Source organism: Aphis gossypii, chromosome 1, assembly GCF_020184175.1.
Source record: "Aphis gossypii isolate Hap1 chromosome 1, ASM2018417v2, whole genome shotgun sequence".
Classification (NCBI taxonomy): domain Eukaryota; kingdom Metazoa; phylum Arthropoda; class Insecta; order Hemiptera; family Aphididae; genus Aphis; species Aphis gossypii.
The window spans coordinates 13665027-13691417 of NC_065530.1; the positions used below are offsets into that span (position 1 = coordinate 13665027).

The window sequence follows — 26391 nt, forward strand, 5'->3', positions numbered from 1 at the left end:
TCTGACTTAAGTAAATAGGTATCTCAAATATTTTTTTGGCTTACCATTGTAGTAAACCGACATAGTCACTTTACTAGCGCATAATCGTTTTACTATTTATGATAGTTAAACACGTAGTACAATAATTTATTGGCTTGTTATTTATGCATGTAACATATGGAATAGGTGAACCAGTTTACAATTCTACGAAATTAATAGTAAACCAATTATCCGTGCAAAATAATAGTACAACAGTAAATCACAATTTTGACAAGTTACTATCCCAATATAATTTCAGCTTCCTTGATCCACTTCCATTCTTTACCGTGCAATCGTCCAGCGGAGATTTAGTATATAACAGGTCTCTACACGCTGTACGATTAGAATTAGTCAGTAGTCTACTATCCCAGATCACCGGACTTAGCTTAGTCGTTGGGCCACGCCCTAACATCGCCGCTTGTACACTAAGTCTAGATCCCAGTCTTAAATTAACTATTTCTCGGGCAGAATCATTTATACTCTGTCCTCAAATTTATTTAATAGTATTAAACATTAAGTACAATTATATTTTTCTTAACATAATAAACTATACATTATACTAACTCAAATTGTTGTGTTCTACTCATTACTTATCCGACCTCCATCTACTGACGTACGACCGACAAGCGTTCCAGAGAATATTTATATATAGGTAATTGTGTGACGAGTGCAGAACTGCAGAACCTACCGCACTTGGGGTCACTGCCAGTTCACTACACCATTTCTACACTCAGAAGAGGTGGAAAATTGTTTTATTGAAGATATACCTAATGAGTATCCAACCGAACAACAGTAAAATTCAAGAATTTACTGATTATTTTTTTGATAATTATATATTAATGAAGAATCGAAATTTCCACCAAAAATTTGGTCAGAATTTAACGCGTCGTCAATGCGAACCACAAATTCCTGCGAATCATTCCATTCTCATTTTAATTCTATGTTTTACACAGCACACCCAAATATTTATCAATTCCTAGAAATTTTAAAAAAAATACAAATTTATACTTATATTAAAATGAGAAGTTTAGAAGTAATGGAAAAAAGAAACTGCATTTTACTAAAAGAAAAATGTATAGCTGGCAATATGAATAAAAAAATTCAAAAACTCAACAACTAATCACTGTACTTTAGTAGGTACTTGAAATTATTCCACCAAACGTTTATATTATATTTATCAATGATATCTATACACGGTTAAATATATTTTGATTGCATTATAGTGACCTACTAAACAGCAGAGCGTTACTCACCTGACCACTATTTCCTTTTTTTATGTTGTATAAAGACAATGAAAACTCATGGGCCACAAATCATTAAGTCAATTCAACGACATTCGGTCAGTGTCGGCCTGGGATCTAAAGGGCCCAGGAGGCAAATTATTCAAAGGGCCTCTCAAAAAAATAGTTTTTATTAACAGCTTTTATTTTAATAAAAAAAAAATTGAATGTTAAGATTAAAAACATCTATATTAATACAATATGTAACCACAAAATGTAATATGTATAAAAAATTAAAAACTGTATAATTGAACAAAACTAGATTTTGTATAGTACATTTTATATTAGTAATCCTCTTAATAAATTTGATGAGTGAGCAGCATTGTCAATCAATTTTTCGCATACCACTGGGCTATATATAGTAGGTACATTTTGGTAATAATTTCATTAATTTCTTGAAAAATACGGGTAAGGGCCTCGGAGGCGATCGCCTCCTAGCCGCCTGGGCCAGGCCGACACTGCATTCGGTTGAAAAATAAGAACACAAATTAAAAAATTAAAAAAGCACAGAAGCATAAATCATTAAGGTAAGCTTTCAAATCCGACCCACGATTATAATATTTTTAATCGTGTTCCGACTCGACGTTGTCGCACATGGCTGTTATCGCGTGACCCCGCGGTTTGACCGTTTACAAAATGAATTATGATAACGACCAATTTACAATTTATATTTTATTACGAAAAATGGTATTTGGTATTTACTAAATAGTGTTTACTATTTACCTTTATATAAACCGAGTGCATGATGTATCTGTTGGATTGTCTATTGAATTTCATTCGTCATGTTCTAGACACGATATTCGCTAGGCGCATTAATAATTCGCTGTTAATATTCGTCAAGACCAATTCCGGTACTGTTGTACCCGTGGGATTGGACCCGAAATGGGAAGTCCGAGACGTCAAAGAATTTGTAGCCCCTAAATTGGGAATGACTCCTGAAGAGGTTTGCTTACTCACTCATCACCTAGTCATTGATATTCAGATATTCTATGCATTATGTATTACGTATTTTTTCTTCTACTCACGGATTATGTTGTTCTCATAGTTGATAATCATATTTGCGGGCAAAGAATTACAAGATTCAGAATTATTGGAAGAGTATAATCTAGCAGAACAGACTGTGTTACATGCCGTTAAGTCTAGACGTAGGTCATTTAAATGCAAGCCACGTGTATCCACATGTATCGAAGAAGACGAAGAATTTGATGATACAAAACGTGCAGCTGTAAACTTTTACGTATACTGTACTTCTCCTTGTGCCAATATAACTGTTGGCAAAATTCGTGTGAGATGTTTTAAATGTAAGAGTGGTGCATTTACCCTGGACAGTGATCCAAAAAACTGGAATTATGTGCTCAAACCTAAAAGAATTACTGGTCATTGTGAGATAAATCAGTGTACAGTATGTATTTTTAAGTTAATTTTATACTATTGTTTTGTTATTACTTAATATTTTATAATTGTTTAATTTTCTAAGGATGGAGAAGTAGGATGGTCAGAGTTTTATTTCAAATGTTCTGAACATGTTACCAAAGGTGAAAATGATGAAGCAGTTGCACTACATTTGATTAGAAATAACCTACATGATATTCAATGTCTAGCTTGTACCGATGTTAGGTAATATTATTTTAATGTTACTTTGGTTATATCCTAATATATATTTTTATAGATCAAAAGTATTTGTATATCCATGTGATGATGGGCATGTAACATGTTTAGAATGTTTTTGTGAGTATGCAGTTAGCCGACTTAGAGAAAGAAGATTCACTTTTGATTATAATCTTGGTTACACATTACCATGCCCAGCTGGTTGCCCTAACAGTTTAATTAACCAGCCTTATCATTTTAAAGCATTAAACAAAGATCATGTAAGTATCATTAAGTATGTAACAATCTAATATGGATTGATATATCAATGACATAACCAAACAAGAAGTGTGCGAGTTAATCTTATTTTAATAATTTCTAAACATTCATATATCTGTAACTTATGTTATACTTTTATATGCTGTTAAGATGTATAACAATTAATAAATTATTAAATTCTATATATTTCTAGTTTAACCATTGTCATCTTTAAAATATTAATATTCTGTTATGTCATACTTAGTTTTTTACAGTTTTTATATATTTATTAGTTTGAAATGTATGAAAGGTTTGCCACTGAAGAATATGTACTTAATAATGGTGGTGTGTTATGTCCTCAACCTAATTGTGGTGCAGGTATACTTGTTGATGATGACTGTAACAAAGTATCATGTATTAATGGATGTGGGGTAATACTGCTTATAGTAGTTTTCATTTAAGAAAAAATTTTAAAATGAATTATTATTTTATTTTTAGTATGTGTTTTGTAAGAAATGTCTCCAAGGTTATCATATTGGTGAATGTCTACCAAAAGAAGAACAATTAGTTATTGATATTACTGGTTATTCAGTTGACCCTTTATTAGTTTCACAGGTATAACATATTGATTAATAATATATAATATGTACCTGGACTGGAATAAAAAGATGTCCAAGCGGCAGACATATTTATATTTGTTTTTGCGCGATTGATTTTTAAATGCTCTATAGACTAGTAGTTAGAGATATTCGGTCACACTTGGAAAAGTTATTTTGATGCGCGACTAGTCATCTTCTTATTCTAGTCCAGGTATACTTAACAAAAATTAATTTCATTATAAATATTTTAGTCTAAATGGGATGATGCAAGTAAAGTTAAGATCAAAGTTTCTACAAAACCTTGTCCAAAATGTCGTACAGCTACTGAAAGAGATGGTAAATATTAATTGAGTATTTTTTTTATATGTTTTATGTTTTTCTTTATTTATTTTGAAGGAGGATGTATGCACATGGTATGTACACGATGTTCATTTCCTTGGTGTTGGTTGTGTCAAACAGAATGGACAAGAGAGTGTATGAGCAGCCACTGGTTCAGTTAATTTATCATATTCAATTATTAAGTATTAATGTAAATGTTTACTACATATTTAACTTAATTATCATATTTTTTTTGTCATAAAATATTATTTTTATAATTATTTGTTTAGTCTCTAACCTTTTTTTCTTAATATGCAAATTCTTTATCAAATTACCATTTTTAAAGTTTTAAAACAGTTCTCCAGTTAAAAATAATAATAAACTATGGTACTTATTAGTTATTGCAACTATTTTTCTTTACACGGTGTAATTTAAAAAAATGAATTAAGAATTATAAAAACTAAAAATAAAATTCAAATTTCAAAATTCATAATTAAATCGAGGAGGAAAATGTTCAGCCATGTAGTTTAAAATGCTTATGAAGTATAAATGGATTATCATGAATTCAACCAAATAATGATGTTTGGTTTAGATTTTAAATTAGATATTGATGAGCTATACTTCAATGTTTCTTGTTTCATCATTAAGAAGATCCCCACAACCTATTGAAATGTTGTGTGTGAGCACCAATTTGAAGATTAATTAAAAAGTTAAATGGTTAAAATTCATGTAGTGTGAAAGCACAATAATCCATTTATATGCATTTTAAATTGTATAGCTGAACATTTTCCTCGAGTTAATTATTAATTTCAAATTTCAAATTTTATTTCTAGTTTATGTAATAGTTTTAATAGTTTTTTTTAAATTAAGTAGTGTAAAAAAATAAAAAAAGTAGTCGTGATAACTGATTATTACCTAAACAACAAATCATAACTTTGTTGTATTTGAAAAGCTTATTTAAAATATGATAATGTTATAAATTTACAAAGGCGATGGTAGGTATTAGAGAATAACAAAATACTATTAAAATAAAATAAAATATATTATTTTTACAAATTTAAAACAGTAAATTAAGTTTTATTAATTAATTTATTTAAATCTGTAATTTTTTTATAATCGATGATTAAAAGTAGATGAAAATAATCATAATTCTTATAATGAAAATTAAATCATGTAGGTAATAAAAATAAAAATATAATATTTTATACTTTTATTAATTGTGTAGGGTGACTACAACAATAAAAATTATAAAACACAATTCTATAAAACAAGACTTAATAAATCAAAATTCAAAATTGTTTTGGCTTGGATTGGTTCCCATTTGTTTTATCTGAAAAAAAGAGTGTACTTTAATATGGTTATAAATGCAAGTCAGATTTAGCTATACAAAATTACCTATTATAAAACTTGATAACAGTTATAAAATACAGACAGGTTAATTAGTAAAATTTATAAGTATTTTTCATAATATTCTTGAGTGTGAAATATGTTATTTCAATAATTTACTAACAATTAGTGAAATTAGAGATGAAATGAAATCATTTTTGCCGGTGTATTTTATGTAGACCAAAAGGTAATTATTTATTTTAAGTTTAATTAAATAATTACGATTTTTAAGATATATTGAGACTTAATATTAATACAGAACAAATAAAATACGATATATGTGTCTTGATATATTAATGTATATGGCAGAGGTTCCCAAACTTTTATTGTACGATCCATTTTGGGAATTTTTTAAAATTTGGTGACCCACAGTATCAATGAATGACCTTTTTTTTTGTAAATCAGTTGCTTAGAACAAAAAATATATATAAAGATAGATTTTAAGAATGTACAATACTATTTAAATTTTTAATATGAAAATATAGCGCAACCTACAGTTTGGGAACCTCTGGTAAATAGTATATCACAATATTATACTAAAATGTAAAAGCCATACAACTTAAATCATTAAAATATAATTATCTTACTTATGTTTCTGTAGCCACCCATCATCAATTAGCTGCTTCACAAGCATCTACCCAATCATTATATATGTCAACTGGTTCTGACAAAAAGCTTGTAGTTGTTTGAAACGACTCAAGGCAAACCCGACAATACACTTTCCCCACATTTCGACTTTTGTCCCTGTGCAAACATAAAAGTTTGGTAAAACAGATTGCAGTATAACATTAAATTATGATATGAATGACAGTAATATAACTCATCATAATAAATAGATTTTCAATTCCGACTCAACACTTTAAAACCAAACAATATTCAATAGCAATACTTACATTTTGACTTCGCAAGATTTTTCGTGATTGCAAAACGGGCAGTTAAACTGTGTGTCTAGAGGCTCTATGGCTTTCCTTTTCGCGGGAGGCTTTCTTTTACTTTTCCTACGTCCCATTGCACTGAATAATTAAATGAGTAGTCAACACAACTCACGAAAAAAATATAGCTACTAGACGTTTATATTTCGTTGTACCACAAACAGAATACTTAAAAATTCGAAAATTATCTATTGTGCACTAAGAAATAATTTTATCACTGTTACGTTTCAGTTTTTAATTTTCTCATGCATCGACATTAATAATAATTATTGAAAATTGATTAATATTCAGTGATAAATCGGTATAAAATGTAAACAGTAAAAACGTCTAAACAAATAACATTGGGAAAGATCTTTAAACAACAAAATACTATTACTTATTAGTATACCTATTATAGTCACTTTTATAGTTACTATCGTAGTTTTAGTACTGTCCACGATTAAAAATATATGTATAACTCAACTACTGAATTCCTGACTTCAGGAGATAAATTTAAATAATTCGTTTCATCACGAGTTTATACTTTATGCATTATGTCGTATGAAAAACACTAAATAGTAAATAACTAGGGTAAATAATAATAACAATCCAAGACCGGCGGTTGATAAACGCTACAGTGTGGGCAACATGTATATTGTTCAAAATGATGATATTGAAAGGTTTTGGTTTTTGAAAACCCTCGACCCAGGAGATAGAGGTTACTACTTTGAATTAAATTTAAGCTATTTTATATTACAGCCATAGAGTAAGAATATATAACTAAGTCTTAAAAAATAGAAATTTCAAATCCTCAATATCAGGTTTTTGACAAATCATAATAATATACAATTTAGTTTCTCTCGTGATTTTCCCGGAAAACGATTCATAAGATTAAAAAAAAAAATAAATGTTTAAAATGTAAAATAACCGTAAGGTAAATTTTGAATTTTAAAATAAAATAGGTATACATTTTGGAACAAAAAAGTTAAATGTACAAAATTGGTATGTGATATTTTTTGTATCTCCTCCGATTTTATTGGTTCTTTCGGAAGATTTAATCAGGGGAATAACTGCCCAATGTTTGTGCAGATACTAGATAATATTATCAGATAACGAAGCCACCCACAGGAACGACCTATTTAGTATTTACCATAATTAATTAGTATTTAGTAGTTGATACTTGGTCTTGATATGTGACATTTTATGTTTATTGATGTTATTACTTATTAATTTATGCGATGTCAATATTATTCATTGGTATTGATACCAATTATACTAAAATCTAATAACTACCCATTAATTAATTAGAATCGCTTTAAGTATTTTATCTTTTATGACTACGTTTTATTTATTGTTCGGTTTTTTATATATTTTTACTCTTTATACCTAGTTAGTAGGAAAATTGAAATTAATACACTTAACATGGAGAAGACATCTGATACAATAATTAAAGAGTTATTCAACTCTTTGGACCAGAAAATACCTTGTGTTCCTGATACAGAAGTTACGTCCACATACTCGGTGCCAGAATCCAATAAGAAACATAAGCGACACGATAAATCAAAAAAAAAACATAAAAAACATAAGAAAAAATCCAAGAAATCCAAAAAAAAAAAACGACATTCAAGATCTTCTTCACCTGATGATTACATTGAACTGAAACTTAAAAAAGATAAATTAGAAGAAGCCAAATCTGGTATGTCAGTATCATTAGACGTGATCATGGAAACAATTGTGAGTACAGCTAATGAAAAAAGTGAGGAGGTCAAAGACATTAAATACAATGAAAATGGGATTGATCATCTAGATACAACTTTAATAGATAAAAATAAAGTACCGACACCGGAAAATGATTCATATCAAACAAGTAATAATAGTTATATATTTAACTAAACATGTTTAATTTTATGTACATAATTTATGTTTCATATTTTCAGAAAATAATACTACAAGATTAAATAATGGAAAAATCATCATTAAAGATTTAAAAGAGAGTCGTTTATACCATGAATTAGTTAATAAAGTCCAAGAAAAAGAACGATTCAAAACTAAAAAGTATAAAATTAATGAACATAGTAATTTATCTCATGACTTAGATAAAAAAAAAAAAAGTGAGTATTATAAAATACATTTAACTATGGCATAAATACATAATATTGGTAAATTTAAATAACTTAAATAAAGAATTATCACTCAAATTTTTATTGTACCTTAACCACATTATATTTATAGATAAACATAAATCAAAAAAAAAGAAAAGATCAAGAAGTAGAAACAGATCAAGTACTCCAAAACGACTTAAGAAGTATAACCGATCTCGTTCAAATAGCAAGAATAAGTAAGTATTATTTTTTATAATGAGGAAATATTCTACTTCTTTATTGCACATGATTTTGACGAATCCAGATTCTCTTTTAATTTTATCTTAAAATCAATTGTATGAATAATATTAAAGATAGTTTAAGTATTGACATATTTAAATATTGGTTTAGGTATTCGAGACACGATGACTCTAAAAGTCATCAAACTAATTCAAGGAACCAAAGTGACTCTAACGTTAAATGTAAAAATAACGATAATGATATAAAATCAAAAGAAAAAAGCAATCACCATAAAAGATCTATAACACCAGATAAATATTCAAAATCAATTAGACGTTCAAGATCAAGAGATAGTAAAAAATCAAAGAGATCAGAAGATTATAATAGAACAAGAAAACAGTCAAGGTCTAGAGAAACATCTAGGACTAGACATAGATCTCCTTCTTGGTAAGGACATTAATTTTTAATTTTTATTTATTTTTTAAATACTTGAAAGGTTTTTTTTTCAGTGAAAAGATTGATAAAAAAAAATTATTTAAAATCGCTCGTAAAAATGCCTTGTCTCTAGTACAACAAGGCGTATTACCAGTGGGAAGTGTAAAAAAAGATATTTTAGCCAATGTACCCACTAAAACTGTAGATGAACTAACAGGTAACTCAAATTTAAAGTATTTTCTTTTATAAATTTAAAATGTAACCTCGTAATTAACATTTAACAACTCCTTCTTGTTATTTCTACAAATACTGTAATTTTAAATTTATATACAACTGTACAAAAGTGTTTTATCAGAATTTAAAATTATAATAATTATTAATTTTGATAGCTTATTAACTGTATTATAATATTATTATTATTATTTATTTTATCAATTATGAGTAATATTTGCATATTTGCATATTATAATAATATTATAAATGTCATCATTCAGCTTATTTGTTTAAGATTTTTGTCGTAAACTTTCAAAAAAGGATAAGGATCATGATGATGATACTTCTTATTCTTCTGACGATGATGAATTCAAACAACCTTTTCATCATCCATTTTTGGTCAAGGAAAGACCTAATATAGTCATGAATATTAGAGTAAATAAATCTCAATGCAGTTATTGAAGCTTTTATTCAAATTCTACCAAATTTATAAGTATATAATTAAACCCAAATTTTTAGAATGCGACCCAATTACCTATTAAATCCTTTCAAGAAAAAACTATTGGACAAGATATATTAAGGCAACAGTTTCCTGTATCCAGTGGTCAAACTCATAGTTTGGCTCTTACTGAATGGGTACCAATTGGTCCTGAGGAATCTGCAAAATTAAATAAAATACTTAGACCTGATGAAGGAAACAAACTTTCTAACAAATCACATCATATTCCACAGGCTCCAAAAGTTGTTCCTGTAAGATTTTATACTACAACTATTGTAATAGTATGATATAATTTTTAATAATTGACTTATTCAGGTGGAAAATATTGTTCAACCTGTTTCAAGTCCAACCAATGCTATAGTGCCTATGGATTATCAGTATGTTGCTCCTGCTGTTGAAACTCCAGCATTAACGCCTTATGTAAATGAGAATATTAAATTAATTTTTCTAATGGCCATTAAACTAAAGGTATTAATTAATGTTTGATATTATAGGCACATGACAATTATTCATTGTTATCATTCGAAACTGGACAGTTTACTGGTCATACTGGTGCTAAAGTTCTAACTCCTGCAGAACTTTCTGCTGGATTTCAAACTTGGGTGAAAAAGGTAAAATTTATAGGAACTTTATACTCCAATTTTTATTTTTATTTGTTTTTTAATATATAGTGGGTATAAATAATTTTTGCACTATATATTATTTTCTTCAAATTCGATATTGGCAATTTTCATTGGGCTTTCAAACACTTGGAAATATTACCTTAATTTTTAGGTAATATACGACTAGAATGATTATTGAAAAAGGCAAATAAAACTTTTATGTACAACTTAAAAAATTATTTCACATTTTAATCATTTATTAAATACAGTGTATTACTATTAACCTACTCAATTCAAACATAATACATTTTAGATTCTGAACGAAGTGATGAATGTATTGATTTTACAATGATGTGTGTTTTTTTTTTTTTTTTTTTTTTTTTTTTTTTTTTTTTTTTTTTTTTTTGTGTCTGTCACCACGTTTTGGAGCAGTAAAAGTGCTCCGATTTTAAAAAGTGGACCCTGTTTCGGATAGGAAAGTGAATGTAGTTTGTACTTTGGGGGGTCAAAAGTAAAAAATTTCCAATAGTTTTCAAAAGCGCCGGGAAAAACCAAAAAAAAATGACGGAAAAACGGCAATTTTTACGCAAAACCAGTTTTCGACCAAATCGATTTTTTTTTATGGTTGTAATTCAAAAACTAATCACTGAAAATACTTGAAATTTTCACCGAATGTTAATGTCAGTGGTATCCGTATATAGTTAAATTTTCAAAAAATTTTGACTTTTTTTGAGTTATTTATAGACCACTGAAATTTTCGATTTTTTTGAGAAATTTTTTTTAAAGTGTCGATAAAAAATTTTTGGATGACCAAAAAGTTTTGAAAATTTAATACAAGGTTCCTTATGAGTTGTTTTTAATGTAGCTAAAAAAAATTAAAAATCGTTAGTCACAATTTTTTTTTATAAGCGTTTTTAGTTCAAATTTTTACGAAATCTGTCGAAAACGCGAAAATTTGCAAGTAATTTTGAAGTTGAAAAATCATGAAATTTTTTTCTTTTATAACTAAGTTTTGAAAATTTGGTACAAGGTTCTCCATACATTTTTCTTCAAATATCTGTAAAAAAAACTCTACCGGATTCAGACAAAAAATTTTTATGAGTGTTTGAAATTTAAATTTTTACAAAAACCGCGTTAAATAACAGTTTAGCCTCAAACGATTTTTGATATTTGTTATTATTCAAAAAGTATAAGTCGTAGATACTTGAAAATTTTACCAGTTATTAAGATTCGCGTTTTCTTTACGTGATTTAAATTTCAAAATATTTTGACTTTTTTTGAGCTATTTATAGACAACTGAAATTTTCAATTTTTCTGAAAAAATATTTTTGAAGTGTCGATAAAATTTTTTTGGCCCTATCAAAATACTTGAAAATTTAATACAAAGTTCCTCATATGTTATTCTTATAGTGATTAAAAAATTATAAGAATACATAGGCACAATTTTTTTTTATTAGCATTTGAAGTTCAAATTTTGACGAAAATTCGTCAAAATTATGAATATTTGCGAAATATTTGAAGTTGAAAAATCATAAAATTTTTTTTGTTTATAACTAAGGATTAAAAATACAACACTAAGTTTTCCATAAGTTTACCTTCAAGTATCTATAGAGAAAACTCGAAGCATCATTATAGGAAAAATTTTAAGTGCGTTTGAATTTTAAATTTTAACGAAATAGCGTAACGATAACGATTTATCCTCAAACGATTTTAAATATTTGTTATTATTCAAAAAGTATAAGTCGTAGATACTTGAAAATTTTACCAGTTATTAAGATTCGCGTTTTCTTTACGTGATTTAATTTTCAAAATATTTTTTAGTATAAGCTGGTTTTTTTAAACCACCTTTTTCACCAATCACTAGAAATTATATCCTAGGCTAACAAATCATCTTCGTTCAGAATCGTTTTTCGTATACAATGATAACTATCATTGGATTCAAATTTAACACTCCTATAATATATAATAATGATCCATACGGCACCTAATGTACAGCAGAGCGGTACTCACTTGCCCACTTTTTTTATTGTGCATTTAATAATAAATTTAGTTATTTAACTTTTATGGAAGAGTGTATGTAATAATTCAATGTATAATTGAATAATTTAAAATTAATTTTGTACATATTTTATGATATCAAGACAATTTATTTTAAACTGTATGTTTATCTAGCAATTGCTGCATTGCTAAATAAACATGCATATTAAGTGCACGAAAGCCAAATGGAAATCTGTTACAGGCAGTATTACTTGTGTTTAACATATTTAAACGCTATATCAACAACACCACAATCGAACGACGGTTCGTCTGCTGAACACTCATGGGATATCTGATGCAGCCCCCTGGTAATTTTAATAAATACTTGAATGTATGCATTTAACAGTGTGTACATTTACAGTATTTAGTTAAATTTTATTTTAAAATGAAAACAAACATTTGAAAATACTTAACATGTATTTTTGTAAGTATTAAAATTAATGAAAGAAAATACATCATAATATGGATTCAATGATCATCATCTAGTTCAACACAGATATTTTTTTACCGAAAACATCACAGCTGTAAAATAATGATTATTTATACAATAATATACTATACAAATACTTGAATGGTTGATTATTTTAAATTATGTACAATATAATACATTTATAATTGTAGGATCAGCTAAAAAATTCTGCTCCTGTAAACAGTGGTATTGGGATTCATTTGTTACAAAAAATGGGATGGAAACCAGGTGAAGGTCTTGGAAAGAATCAATCTGGATCTTTAGAACCACTTTTATTAGATGTCAAAATGGATAAAAGAGGTGAAAATAATGTTCAATGTTGGTGTAAAGTATGTGGTATTTAACTATGAGTGTTAATAGGACTGGTGGCAGAAGAAGAACTCCAAGGAAATCGTACAAAGAAGTTTTCAAAAAAAGCAACATTACCCATGTTGTCACTAGATGGTAAATTATCTACATAGTATAAGCAAACAATAAAGTAGCTACATTATTTAATGAAAATAATATATTATTCTAGGAAAACATCCAGTTTCATTATTAAATGAATTTTGTGCAAAACGTAAATGGGACGTACCCAAGTTTAATACTCTTGATGAATCTGGTCCTAGTCATAGAAAAACATTTATTATGACTGTAAGTATTCAAAATGTACATAAAAATATTTTATTTTTTATTTTTTTTTTATATAGGTAGTTGTCAATGGAGTGCAGTATTGTTCATCGAGGTGTCAAACAAAAAAATTGGCTAAAATGGAAGCTGCCAAAGAGTGTTTAAAAGAAATTGGATTATTAAATTGAATTAATATGTTTTTATAAAATAAATGATTTTTTTAAATGTTGAAATAATAAAGTACTGTCTATTATGATCATGCTATATATTATATAAGACCTATTTTTATAAGTTATGTATTTAAACATTATACATTTTTTTTTTAAAAATGTTACAAGAAATCTATTTTTTTTATGAAATAATTTTAAAACTCTTAAAAACTTGTTAAATAATATAATACAAATGGTATATAAGTTGTTTTAAAAAATCTTTAAATGACTAATGATAATTTAGAAGGATATAATACATTTCATTAACTATAAGAAAAAATTACAAATATAATAGTGAAGTTGTAGAAAACTTGTTATATACATATCTTTGATTATTTTATTAATTGTAAAATGTTATAAAAATGATAAATGTATTTCTATTATCTGTATAAAAAGAACTCAAATGTATTATATTTCTATAAACTAAAGAGTCTTATACATAATTATATATATATACTGTATATTATAATGTACAAAATACTAATACCATGGTTAAATAACTAGTTATATTAATATAATTTGTAATCCTGAGCATTAAAAATTAAAAATTCTCCATAATATTTATTAATAGTCTATTCATATTTACTAGTATCAATAACATTATTGAATAATTAATAATATACTTTAAGTTTTCCTTCTTTTTTTTTTTGTTTTATTACAATTTGAAGATATTTTAGCTAACATATTACAATAATTCATAAAATACAAATTATCATTAAATAGTATTACTACAAGTAAAAAAAAAAAAAAAAAAAAAAAATGAAAAAAGCAAAAACAAGTTAATCTGTGTATTTTTATTTAATAATTTTAATAAAACCGTAGCTTTTAAGTTAGTCATAAAGTCAAGCCATAATGAAAAAATATGTTCCATAAGAATATTTTATAAAAAACACATTAAAAACCAACTATGAAAGTTATATATTACTAATATTTAATAATTCAAACATTCAACATTCTAACATTGATGAATGAGGTTTCTTTATAAGCTGAAAATTAAAATTTAATTACTAATCAAAATAACCAAACGTGATGAGTCTTCAATTCGTTAACACACTCACCACGCGTGCCATCAGTTGCGTGTCTGTTATCTATTCCAACTCCACTTCGACCTAATTAGTAGTCCTAATGTATAAATGTATTATAGTACCTATAGTAATATAGTATTTGTTCATCATAATTCAATTCATAACATTAGTGTAATTGAATTGTTATTATTAGGGCTCGGAACTTAAAAATACTAATTACGCATGTCCCATGAATTTAATTCTATAAGCATAATAGTAGGTACGTTAGTAGTGTTAGTACAAATATCCTTGATATGCACCTATTTATTGGGCAAATTATTTGTCTAAATAGAAAAAAAATCAAATGTCTAAAATTTAAATAGTAAATATAATTTTAAAAATGCCTAAATATTTTCAAGATTATATCTTGTCTAGAAATTAATAACATATAAATATTTGGTAAAAATTAAATATCTATACCTAGTAAAATTTTGAATTGAACAAAATAACAAAATCATAAATATCGTAATACCATAAATAAATTATATCAATAATAAATTACACTACTAAACTTCAATAAATCATTTTTAATGAATTGATAGGCGGTACTATTATATTTATATTAGGTATCTATTGGCTATAGGACAATATATAATATAATATATATATATATATATATATATATATATATAGGTATTATTTAAATTTCCATAAATAGCTGAATGTACAATTAAATCTTATTAATAAATAATAAGGATTTATGATAATTATTATAATTTATAATCATTACATCGACTAACGTGAGAATATTATGAGATGAAAAAAAAAACTATATTACCTATGTAGGTAATAAAATAATTTAAACTATATTATTATAGTTAATAAAAATCATTTATATTCGTGCTAAAGCCTATAGTTTATAATACTACACATCATTTGGAAATTATGATGCTCCTTACAGATCCAGAATATTTCAAGAATATCAGTTTCCAAATGCTGGCTATAATTTCTAGGAATAGTTAATTGAATACTCAAGTCTTGAATAACATAAGCATTAATAATTATTTTTCAAATTTTTGTAACTTCATTTCCGCTTACGTTATTCTTTAACAGTTAAAAAAATAAACAATTTATACATAAGATGTACAATAAGCTTATATTCTAAGGGTAAGAATTAGTATATGAAGGGGTTGATTAAGTAGTCAACTATTATCGCCTTAATATCGATTAATTTTTTTGATTACCTACTATTTTTTGAAAAGATTATTAGAGATGTGGATTATATTTATTAGTCACCACATCACTTTCTTTTTAACCTGCGATGAAGATTCTTTAGTAGTGATTTTGGAATGGATAAATGTTTTATAACATGGTTGAGATGATTTTGGAGTCGCTTGTGAAAGATTTTTATCGTATTAAAATAGTTAAGTACCTAGTGTTTGTTTAGCGATTTATGATGGGCGTTAGACAGGGGCGGATCCAAAGGGGGCCCAAGAGGTCATGCCCCCCACCGTAGACTCTGGTGAATTCAAAAAAATGTCTATTCTCGTCAGCTGATAAAATGCATTGCTTTGCCGATAGCGTTTTTAGAGAAATTTTATTCAAGATAACCCGTTATTATGAGAGCTCCGGAAACCGAATTGGGTGTTAGGAAGAATATTTAGAATAGAATATATTATTAGTGACAACGTGAGGTATGATTAAAATCGTTTAAGGGTGGGGTGTTCAGTAGTTTTTTGGGCTTTGTAAATGGTATAATTTTTGAAAATGTTTAAAGAACTGGGAAATATGACAGTCTAAGAATTCCATTAAACACGTATGTTATTAGTACTTGCATATTTTCAAGGTGATTTTTAGAATAGCTTGTTTGAAATATTTTTTGGAATGAGTGATGGGAAATGGAAAGTTTAAATACCTAGGTGTTTACTATTTACCTGATCTATTTATTCAGGTGTGGATTATATCACACGATGAAGCCCATTTTTTAACAGTTAACACTCATTGTTTAAATATTTTTTTAGACAATTTAAAATTGTAACGTATTTAATTATTAAATTATTTATTATCGGACATTTATAAATTTCTTATTTCATATTCAGAAAAAAAAAATCAAATCAAAATATTTCGACGAATTTTGATCGAGCTAATTAATTTTAAATTTATGACGAACAATGAGTAATAAATGCCGCTAATCTACATATTATGCTACTGTAGTCTATAATTATTAATAGGGTAGATAATCCCGAACTCATACCTAAGTTATATCACATAAAGCAACACATTAGACAGAATATACACAATACACACGTAGGCGTTAGGTGGTAGGACCCATGATAGAAATAACTTTAAGTTATTTCTATCATGGTAGGACCAATAGGCACTAAACTTAAAATATAATAATATAATACATAAAATAATATAATATATAATGTATATATAATATTATAATATACATTTATATTGTATACAAAATAAGTCTAAATTGTTAGCGCCAAAAGCCGTTCTCTTAAAAGTTAAAAATAATAAGAAAAAAAAATACGAACAATTATACGTTTAACACTACGTAAACATAACGAGCGAATAAATTACTAGAAAAAAAAATAATACCTAAAGTCCTAAACTTTATACCAAAGTAATTTCGATATTTTCAAGAACGATCACAAGAAATGAAGTAAATAATAATAACTCACCTTGTTGACGTGGTTACACTGTAACCTTGGTTTTATCATTGACAACTCGGAACATTTTTCATAGATAATGGTTTATCACGATCATCACTGAACAGTGAACATCAACAAAACTGCGGTTTTTTCGTTGCACGAAATCCACAATTTATTTACATTTATATATTTTAGTCTGGGTTCAAATGCCGCAATGAAAGTTAGCTAATCGGGCGGGCTTTATCTTTTTTAATGTTATTTGAGAAAAAGAAAAAATGAGCAACCTTTTAGTTTACAAAACATTGTTAATAAAATTCGCTTTTTCTTCGTTACTAATTTTTATGCACTTTTTGTATGCGTTATATTCGTGGCTTATCGACCAGACGATATTCAAACAGCCTGATCCTTGGCAGAATCGTTCCGTCAACGCATACAAAAAATATCAGTTGAAAAAATTGCCCAACCATCTTGTAGTTTCTGTGTGCCAGGAAGAGGTGTTCTACGAATACTTGGCCAAGTTGTTGGCCTGGGCGTTGTTCCTAGAAGTACCTGTCGTTAGTTTCTACCATAATGAAAACGGTAATATATTAAAATTTTACATTTTGAGTTATATTTTTATGCGTAGTATCGATGGTGTTGCCAGTTTTGTAAATTATTTAAGTATTATTGGTATCCGTTTATTTTTTCATGAATAAATACTTAATAATATTTTAAATATCTACTTTCTATCTACTAGTAATTGTGTACATTTTAAATTCTATTTATTACTATGAACTTTCTTTCAAATATTTTTTCATGTTTGGAATTGTAAAAACATGAATATCACTATCAAATTCTTATATAATTTACATAATATGCCAACTTATCTTTTAATTTCTAACAAACAATCTATGTTAGGTATTAAATGCTTATATTATACAATTTATTGTTACAATAAAATATATTAATTAAACTTTCATCAATAAAATTTATTTATCTTGATGATTATTTTAAATTTGAATATAGGTAGAATAGTTTATAAATATTGGATAATTTAACAAAAAACAATTTTCCATGAAGTAGGTAGGTACTACAATTTAATAATTAAATTCAAATTCAATTTGAAATTTGAAACTTCAATTTTTAATACTAAATAATTTAAATTAATGTAAATATTTTCATAGTTTTACTGATATTTAAAATTAAAAAATATATAGAAAAAAAAAACAACATTGTTATAATTTTGCATTAATTTATATAAGTTAAATGAATTTAAAAATAAAAAACAATATTTTTATATAACATTGGTCAGAAATCAGAATAAATAATAGGTATATATGGCACTATTCTATCAAAAACAAAATTTTTCATTAATATCATAGAATAAACCTATTAATAACTAAAAATCTTTTATCTACTCTCCAACCCACATTAGCCTTAGATCTGTCTTTAGCACCACATTTATAGATAAGCCTATTTTAGTTAATGATTTGTTACATTTTATTATTTCGTATTGAAATTTTTATTAATTTTTTTTTTTAGGTATATCTCCAGAAGAATTATTTTATGCATTTAGAGATCAATACAGTAGTTTATTGACAAAAGTCAATTGGGGATTAGAGTTCAATGATAACATAAAATTTGAATCAAAAAAATTTATTAACGGTAAATATTTCTTAATTATTGTATTATATCTGATTATATCTTTTAATGTGTGTTACATATTCATAAATTGTTATCAACAAACAAAATTTATTATACCAACAAAATGGTATAATTGTGTCTATTTTAAATGAGCTTTTTTATACTTCAAGGATATAAATGGGAACCAAGAATTGAAGTCAACATACTGACATCTAAGCATTCTAAATTACAATTAGTAAATGCTTTGCGAACTGTGTGCAGCACAAAAGAAGAATTCTCGGACACTTTAGTCGAGTTTGCAATTAATAAAACATTCCCTATGGTTGAACCTGATTTGGTTGTAATCTGTGGCAAGTCATGTACAACATTTGGTTTATTACCTTGGCACACCCGTGTCACTGAATTTTTGTGAGTTTAATATTTAAACACTAAAATAACTTGCATGTTGTTGCATAGTCACACACTAATTATACTGTTTTTGGGTTCTAGAACATTGAAAACACATTATAATGTTACATTTTTAAAGTTTTATAAATTATTGGAACAATACAGCAAAAATGAACAAAGATTTGGAAAATAAAAATTTTATTAGATTATGATAACTACATTTAAGTGTAAATAAAAGTTTATATTGTTCGTCAATTGTTTAAACATTGTTATTAAATGAATATTTGTTTCCTAATAAATTATTTATTCAAATTAAATCAAATGTATGTTCAAAAATATTTTTAGATATTATTGAATAAGTTGGTGTTAAACAAAAAGCTTAAGAGGATGCTACCCATGCTTTGTTATCTGATATCTCCATCTTACACACGTCCGACATGGCATAATTTCTTTCACTAGTTTCAATAGTGTGCTGTTAATTTTGATATTAGAGTGAATTGACCAATTATATAAGTTTTAGATAATTACATTATCTGTGCTTAAGCGTTGGCTTCTATTCTATAGTATAATTTTCAAGCGAGATATAAGCATTTTTAATTTGTGATATTTCACTGTATACTTGCTCATAGTATGCTTGAAAAAATTGAAAAATCGCCAATGCTTAAGCACAGATAATGTTCTTACTTATGAGTTTGATAATAAGTCAATTTAGTCTAATATCAAAATTAACAGCACACTATTGAAACTAGTGAACGAAATTTTCCTATGATGGGTGTGGGTAAGACGAGACAACAGATGCATGGGTAGCGTCCTCTTAAATGTTTATTATAAACTGTACTGAAATAATTTTATTTATAATCACATCTTAACTTTTATGTATAATATGTAAATCCATGAATTCCATTACTCCAATTCGTTGATATGAATTTTGCAATTCTGATTATAAAGACTTAAGAATAAAAACATACTGCATTTTTACATATCTTTTGATTTTATAATATATTTTTATATTTTTTTTTAGTTGTGAATTGTAAGAATAGAGATTTTTGGTCGAATAATTAAGGAGGAATACAGTCAGAAAATGCTGGCAATGTATGTACTAAATAAATAGTTACTTGATATAAATAATTTAAAATAGGTCTAAATATTTTTAATACTTCATTATGTCTAAAAATTATTTGGATATAAGTATTTTATTAAAATTTCAAGTATATGATTTTCTTTCTTGAATTAGATATTAATAAACATTAAGTATTTTTAATGTTAGATTGCAAATTGTAAATTTCAAATGTGATGACTAGGGCTAGGATTTATTTGCAATAGTATATATATTTTTTTTTTTGAGACTTCTAATTATTGCTTTTGTCAGTAATGTCTACAGATAATCTAATGATGATGTAAATGATGACATTTTTGTTTTGCATGTTTAAAATTAAGTGAATATTATTGAATATTTTGACTATAAAAACATGAAAAATAAATGTTCTATGGTATATTTCGTTATAAAACATTTTAACGTCATGTGATGTCAAAGGAGTTTTAGTAAATATAAGAATATATTAGGGTCTGACAGAAGATCATCCAGTTTTAAAAATTTGAAACACCATTGTATTATTTCTTGTAATATATATAAATAGAATTAGTAATTAAGAGCATGGACCAAGATATCTTAGTCTGTGGTTATAGTAAAAAATCACTAGTTGTAGAAACGTGATCCATACGGCAACTAATGTATAGCACAGTTGTACCCATTTGACCACAATTTTTTTTATTTTGTTTTCCCTGATTATATTGAAAAATACAAAAAAATTTTAATTTTAAAATTTTGATCTCCAATAACTACCAAATAGATTCAATTTACTATTCAAAACCACTTACAATGTTGAAAATCATAGTATTTTAAGAAACTATTTATCCTGTAGTGTAAATACACTCGCGCGTTATTGTAAAATCAATACATTCATCACTCCATTCAAAAACTAAAAAAATGTAAAGTAATTAATTAAATTAGTTTAAAGTAAATAGTAAGGAAAAACAATGTCTTTGTTCCAACTTAAAAACTATAACGAAAACAGTACTCTTCTAGATTACACTTATGGTTGGATTATAAATTTTGAAACTAGCTAAGAAAATAGTTTCAATAGAATATACGAGTATGTTGATTGTTGAGATGAAACTATCCAGATAAATTATATTCCCAATGGGTATTTACTATTTCAGAAACCAATAATCATTAATTATTTACGAGTTTACAATAATTCTGAATAAAATAATAACATTGATCTAAAAACTGAACAATTTATTTATTTTGGTTATTGTATATACTATAAATAGGTACCTAGCTTCTAGGTCTCTCGTGAATGATAATTTATTAAGTAATATTGTAGTTATGTACAATTTATAACATAAAAATAAAAATAATGATTATTGATTATATGTAATCTGATCAATTGATCAATACAATATTAATAATTCATAAAAAAATAAAAATAAAAAAACATTAAAATGTTAAAGGTATGAGTTAGCATTAGGTATGTACATAGTGAAATTTAGTATTACTATACTACTGACTTTTAATAAATAAATAAATAAATTATAAATGTTTTATTTATAAGCAATTATGAATGTACAAACCAATTTTTATTTAATGATTGAGATTATAATATAAGATTCCAATAATAAATTAATATTAACTGGTACACTAAATTAAAAATGTTTAATTTGGTTTTTGATAAGTTTAATTATTAAGAACTAACCTAGAATTATTTTAAAAATATAATAAAAGAGGAATGTAAAATTCTTATGTCTACATTTCAACAAAATAATGATGTAAGGATTTTAACTTTTAAAAATAACATTTTAACCAAAACATTATCGTCTATACCGGTGTTTATTACTTCTTGATTCATTAGAACTAGAAGAACTATGTCGTTTGCTTTTATGCTTTCTAGAATATGACTGACGGGAAAGTGGTGATCGACTTCGTCTTGATCTAAAACTATGAGGAGATCTTTTATCATAATGTCTTGAACGTGATCTACTTCTATGTCTTGAATGCGATCGACTATGCTTTGATATTGAATGAGATCTACTTCTATTTCTTGAACGCAATCTTCGTTTTCTTTTTACACTATCTGTTAGAGTTTTTCTTTTAGATGATTTCGATTTAATTTTGTCATTTTTTTTATAGTTATATTTACTGTCAGTATTATCGCTCCTTGTACTGTCACTACTAGAGCTTGATGAACTAGAACTTGATGATCTTTTGGATTTAGATTTCTTTTTCTTTTTTCCATTTTTAATATTTAAATCATTAGGAAATTCTTTTTTTATTTTATCTTGTCCTTCATATATCTTTTTGCTAGATTTTTCTTCTTCATTACATCCTGAAATATAAGATTATAGCAAATCATTATTTTAAGATCAACGAATTCAATACTATAGATATGGATTAATTTAAAATATATATATATTATTATTTTGATTGCATGATATTGATATAATATAGTTTATTCTTGTATTATAATTTACAACATAAATAAAAATAAAAAATGAAACCCTTATTACTAAACATTAGTAAATTATTTTTAAATCTTATTTATTCAAGCCATTTTTAATTTTGCAATAGTGCATACTAAACTACAAACTTGATCATTATACACAATTTTTTATTAAAAACAAATGAAATATAATTTTACCTTTTGTCTGAATGTTTTCCACTACTTGACTACCATTATCATTAATTTCTCCACTCAACTTGATGCTATTATCAAATTTAGATCTGACAAGTTTTTCCTTGGCTTCTAATTGATCCAATTCCATTAGTATTCTTGCTTCAATATTACTGAACTCACGTTGGCGTTTCAATATTCTTTCCTAAATTTGTTATTAATTATATAAAAATTTCAATTGGACTTTGATAATTAAAAATGAAATCAACCAATTGAAACAAAGTAAATGTATTATTTACTTGAATAGCTTCATCAGAATTTTGTTTTGATTGTTTATGACCCGATGTATGTTGTTCTTCATCACTTTCTTCTGATGACTCAGATTCTGAACCATAAACTCCAAGCCCTTTAATAAAATTAAAAATTTTTAACTTTTATAGCAACTTAATTGCAAACAAAATGTATTTGTAGGTAATTTATAGCATAAAAATATTGGTTAAAACCAAAAAAATATAGAGGTAGAATAAATAAACAATATATATTTATTGATTTTATTTACAGATGAATAGATTTATTTATTAATAACTTCAAAATAAATACATTTTAATTATGATTCAAGTAATGGTATTAGTACATTAATGTACAATTGAATTTTATATGTACAGACAGAGGCGTTCTTAGGATATTTCAATGGAGAAGGATGAAAAAAATGGTAACATAATAAGCCGTAAGGGTTACTAAAAGTAGACAAAATGTGTATAACTAATATATAAGAAAATAAAGAACCTTGGGGAGGGGATTTATTCCCCATATCCATATGAGAACGCCTATGTATACAGATATATAATAATATCAACAACTTACCCAGTTTTCCAGCTAATGATGTTTGGTTTTGATTTCTTTGAATATCTGTTACAAAGGATTTTGTAATTTTTATATTAACATTTAAATATTATATATATATATATATTACCTGTTTGTAGAGCAGTTTTTAGCGTTTCTTTAACTACATTTAACATCATATCATTAGTAACATCCATTAGCAATTTTGTTAGAATTTTTCGTAGACTTAACATCTGAAATAATATAATTTTAATACAATTACTACTGTAAGTATTTTAAAATATAAATATAAGAAACAATAGAAACTAAAAACTATTATTGTTTATTGTAAATACAGGTAAATGTTAAAAACTGTATTACCGTATCTTCCCAGATTTGAGCTTTAGTCTTACGTGGAATAATAGGAGAAGGGTTATTCTTCACAAACTCAGTTTTTCTGGGTTCATTACTATTAATGTAATCGGAAGATATATGTTCAATATCATCATCAACCATTTGAGTATCCTGATCAAAGTTAATAGGCAACTAAAAAAAAAAAAAATTATCAAAACATTTTATAATATTAATAATTTGTAACAGAATCAATTATTTTTTTTAAATACATTGGGCAATTCTTGAGTTTTATTATCATTCATAGAATTAGAATAATCAGGTTCATCAAAAGATTGTTCTTGTTCAATTTTACGTCGTTTCTCCCTTTCCATTTTTTCAAGTCCTTCTCGAATCCAAGCAGGCAATTGCTTTCGTTTTGCCGCGTCTTATAAATATTATATACAAAAAATATTATTTTAATGTAACAATAAAATGATTTTGTTTTGTTGCTTATTTGATAATAAAATAATATAAAATTACGCTTACCAATAAATGATGGATCTTGAGTTCTATTATCCACATTGGAAATCATACTAACTTTATTCCATTGATCTGATTCAGTAGGTGGTGGAACTCTAGTATTGGGTCCTGCCCAATAATTCTAAAATAGTATAAATAAGCAAAAGTAATTCATATTATTGAAATATTAAAAACTTACATTATGTGAAAATGGTTTGTTTGATGTCATCATTGGGAAATATGGAGGTGGTTCAGATAATATAGGAGGTACAAAAGATGGTCGAAGTGAATTAACTGACTCTATAATAGGTGCTTTAATTGATGGAGCTGTTGAAGAAGAATTCCAATTCCAATTCCATTGTTGCTGTTGCTGCCAAGTCCATGTATTCCAAGCTTTTGGCTTTTCAATATTATTTCCTGGAAAATAAATATTTAAAAAAAAATGAATATTAGAAAAAAATGTTTATACCAGATAATGGTAAATTACTAACTTGTAACAGGATTGACAATATTTTGATCACCAAGCATTTTATTTGTCACTGGTGCAACTTGTGATGGATTCTGAAGTTCTACATGCTGACCAAATTTAACCAAATTGTGTTCAGAAGGCGGAATCTTTACTTGTTGTCCAGGAGACATAGCAGGTGAAGTTTCTTTCATTTTTATCCATTGTTGAGCCAAACTAGCCCAGTCCACTAGAATATATAAATTTATCTTAAATCTTATTGTTTATGATATTAATAAGAGTTTGATACGTACCTTGTTCGTTGGTCATGCTTTTATAAAATGCTGGATCCATCCATTGATTTCCATAAGCCATGTTTGTTGATGATGGATCTGACCACATCACCACCACTATTGAAAGTGAGTGCTTAAGACAATTTTGTTGAGATATAATTTCAAATTAAGGGGTTTGTGAAGTATCAAGTCGGTATGTCTGTAGACATTTTAATGTTAAGTGGCATAAGTACTTCATGAACAAGAATTAGTACGACTTTTACTACCTATCTCCTATGATAAAGATGAAGTCCAGTCAAACACAATTTCAATTTCCGCTTTAACCATCCAAGTTAAAAATGCATTACTATAAAACAGTAAAAATTGCCATGGCGAGTTGTAATAACTTTCATAAGCAATAATACCAAACGTGTTGTGTGGTACAGTAACGTTTCGAATGTCGTCTTAGAATTATGCCGGTCAAACTTTATTCAAGTTTCAATAGATTATATGCTATATCATTGGTATATCTACTAATTATTACTGCTAACTGCTGAGCAGTTATTGTAAGTTTGTAATAATTAGTTAGTGAAATAGGTAACGGAAAGTCAAACTTATACTTCATAGATTAAGAAATATTTATTAACTATTTACTATATGCCTGTAGATTATGATCGTACCACAAAATATTATCTATATCTGTGTATTAGAACTACATTATAGTAACGGTGTTATGAAAAAATAGATGCATTGGTAATATCAATATTACTCTGTGATAGTTTAGCACATATATATATATATATATATAAACATTATTATCTGAGAAGTTCGATAAGAAAAGTCGACACTCAACCTACCTACCACAGTACCACGGTATAATTTTAATACCACTATGTAGATCAGT

General features: G+C 26.5%; 5 protein-coding genes across 10 annotated transcripts; 3 read left to right on the forward strand and 2 right to left on the reverse strand.

The window, feature by feature from the left end:
• The first annotated feature begins 1954 nt into the window (after positions 1–1954).
• LOC114128629 (E3 ubiquitin-protein ligase parkin) lies at positions 1955–7895 on the forward strand. Of its 3 annotated transcripts, XM_050198023.1 has the most exons (9): positions 1955–2241; positions 2344–2700; positions 2776–2915; positions 2968–3166; positions 3437–3574; positions 3642–3758; positions 3994–4078; positions 4139–4271; positions 7748–7895. In XM_050198023.1, exons 1-8 carry the CDS (start codon positions 2041–2043, stop codon positions 4240–4242), a joined length of 1341 nt encoding a protein of 446 aa, XP_050053980.1. In that variant the 5' UTR covers positions 1955–2040; the 3' UTR covers positions 4243–4271; positions 7748–7895. The 3 variants fall into 3 exon arrangements, with proteins under 3 accessions (XP_050053980.1, XP_027848984.1, XP_027848985.1); XM_027993183.2 differs by lacking the exon at positions 7748–7895 and having other exon boundaries at positions 4139–4341; XM_027993184.2 differs by lacking the exons at positions 3437–3574; positions 7748–7895 and having other exon boundaries at positions 4139–4341.
• Positions 5256–6915, reverse strand: LOC114128636 (transcription elongation factor 1 homolog). Its single transcript, XM_027993192.2, has 4 exons — positions 6767–6915; positions 6340–6459; positions 6034–6190; positions 5256–5390 (listed from the first exon to the last, which is right to left on the reverse strand). Exons 2-3 carry the CDS (start codon positions 6453–6455, stop codon positions 6058–6060), a joined length of 249 nt encoding a protein of 82 aa, XP_027848993.1. The 5' UTR covers positions 6456–6459; positions 6767–6915; the 3' UTR covers positions 5256–5390; positions 6034–6057.
• LOC114128627 (protein Son) lies at positions 7780–14072 on the forward strand. 2 transcript variants are annotated; one of them, XM_027993182.2, is made up of 13 exons: positions 7780–8224; positions 8295–8468; positions 8590–8695; positions 8850–9125; positions 9188–9330; positions 9622–9761; positions 9846–10076; positions 10141–10245; positions 10320–10436; positions 13086–13233; positions 13294–13377; positions 13451–13566; positions 13623–14072. In XM_027993182.2, exons 1-13 carry the CDS (start codon positions 7780–7782, stop codon positions 13728–13730), a joined length of 2193 nt encoding a protein of 730 aa, XP_027848983.2. In that variant the 3' UTR covers positions 13731–14072. The 2 variants fall into 2 exon arrangements, with proteins under 2 accessions (XP_027848983.2, XP_050053978.1); XM_050198021.1 differs by lacking the exons at positions 13294–13377; positions 13451–13566; positions 13623–14072 and adding an exon at positions 12667–12772.
• A 3446-nt stretch (positions 14073–17518) lies between these two features.
• On the forward strand, positions 17519–20403 carry LOC114128632 (dehydrodolichyl diphosphate synthase complex subunit nus1). Its single transcript, XM_027993187.2, has 4 exons — positions 17519–17994; positions 18937–19059; positions 19209–19446; positions 19528–20403. The coding sequence occupies exons 1-4, from the start codon at positions 17691–17693 to the stop codon at positions 19616–19618; spliced, it is 756 nt and encodes a 251-aa protein (XP_027848988.2). The 5' UTR covers positions 17519–17690; the 3' UTR covers positions 19619–20403.
• Positions 20404–21709: 1306 nt separating this feature from the next.
• On the reverse strand, positions 21710–26231 carry LOC114128622 (arginine/serine-rich protein PNISR-like). 3 transcript variants are annotated; one of them, XM_027993176.2, is made up of 12 exons: positions 25530–26231; positions 25262–25465; positions 24970–25187; positions 24798–24912; positions 24542–24696; positions 24300–24464; positions 24070–24172; positions 23961–24005; positions 23396–23502; positions 23124–23301; positions 22626–22811; positions 21710–22559 (listed from the first exon to the last, which is right to left on the reverse strand). In XM_027993176.2, the coding sequence occupies exons 1-12, from the start codon at positions 25615–25617 to the stop codon at positions 22297–22299; spliced, it is 1827 nt and encodes a 608-aa protein (XP_027848977.2). In that variant the 5' UTR covers positions 25618–26231; the 3' UTR covers positions 21710–22296. The 3 variants fall into 3 exon arrangements, with proteins under 3 accessions (XP_027848977.2, XP_027848976.2, XP_050053979.1); XM_027993175.2 differs by having other exon boundaries at positions 21710–22811; positions 25530–25707; positions 25775–26230; XM_050198022.1 differs by having other exon boundaries at positions 21710–22811.
• Positions 26232–26391: the final 160 nt, after the last annotated feature.

Bases quoted from the DNA above. Each gene is read 5' to 3' on its own strand.
- LOC114128627 (XM_027993182.2), top strand. From the start codon at position 7,780: ATGGAGAAGACATCTGATACAATAATTAAAGAGTTATTCAACTCTTTG. The intron at 10,077-10,140 runs GTAAGATTTTAT...TGACTTATTCAG, and splicing joins AGGCTCCAAAAGTTGTTCCT to GTGGAAAATATTGTTCAACC. The intron at 10,246-10,319 runs GTAAATGAGAAT...TTGATATTATAG, and splicing joins CTCCAGCATTAACGCCTTAT to GCACATGACAATTATTCATT.
- LOC114128629 (XM_050198023.1), top strand. From the start codon at position 2,041: ATGATGTATCTGTTGGATTGTCTATTGAATTTCATTCGTCATGTTCTA. The intron at 2,701-2,775 runs GTATGTATTTTT...TAATTTTCTAAG, and splicing joins GTGAGATAAATCAGTGTACA to GATGGAGAAGTAGGATGGTC. The intron at 3,167-3,436 runs GTAAGTATCATT...TATATTTATTAG, and splicing joins AAGCATTAAACAAAGATCAT to TTTGAAATGTATGAAAGGTT.
- LOC114128632 (XM_027993187.2), top strand. From the start codon at position 17,691: ATGAGCAACCTTTTAGTTTACAAAACATTGTTAATAAAATTCGCTTTT. The intron at 19,060-19,208 runs GTAAATATTTCT...TTATACTTCAAG, and splicing joins ATCAAAAAAATTTATTAACG to GATATAAATGGGAACCAAGA. The intron at 19,447-19,527 runs GTGAGTTTAATA...TTTGGGTTCTAG, and splicing joins ACCCGTGTCACTGAATTTTT to AACATTGAAAACACATTATA.
- LOC114128636 (XM_027993192.2), bottom strand. From the start codon at position 6,455: ATGGGACGTAGGAAAAGTAAAAGAAAGCCTCCCGCGAAAAGGAAAGCC. The intron at 6,191-6,339 runs GTAAGTATTGCT...ATGTTTGCACAG, and splicing joins AAATCTTGCGAAGTCAAAAT to GGACAAAAGTCGAAATGTGG.
- LOC114128622 (XM_050198022.1), bottom strand. From the start codon at position 25,617: ATGTGGTCAGATCCATCATCAACAAACATGGCTTATGGAAATCAATGG. The intron at 24,465-24,541 runs GTATTTAAAAAA...TTTTTTTTTTAG, and splicing joins AAACTCAAGAATTGCCCAAT to TTGCCTATTAACTTTGATCA. The intron at 23,302-23,395 runs GTAAATAATACA...TAACAAATTTAG, and splicing joins ATTCTGATGAAGCTATTCAA to GAAAGAATATTGAAACGCCA.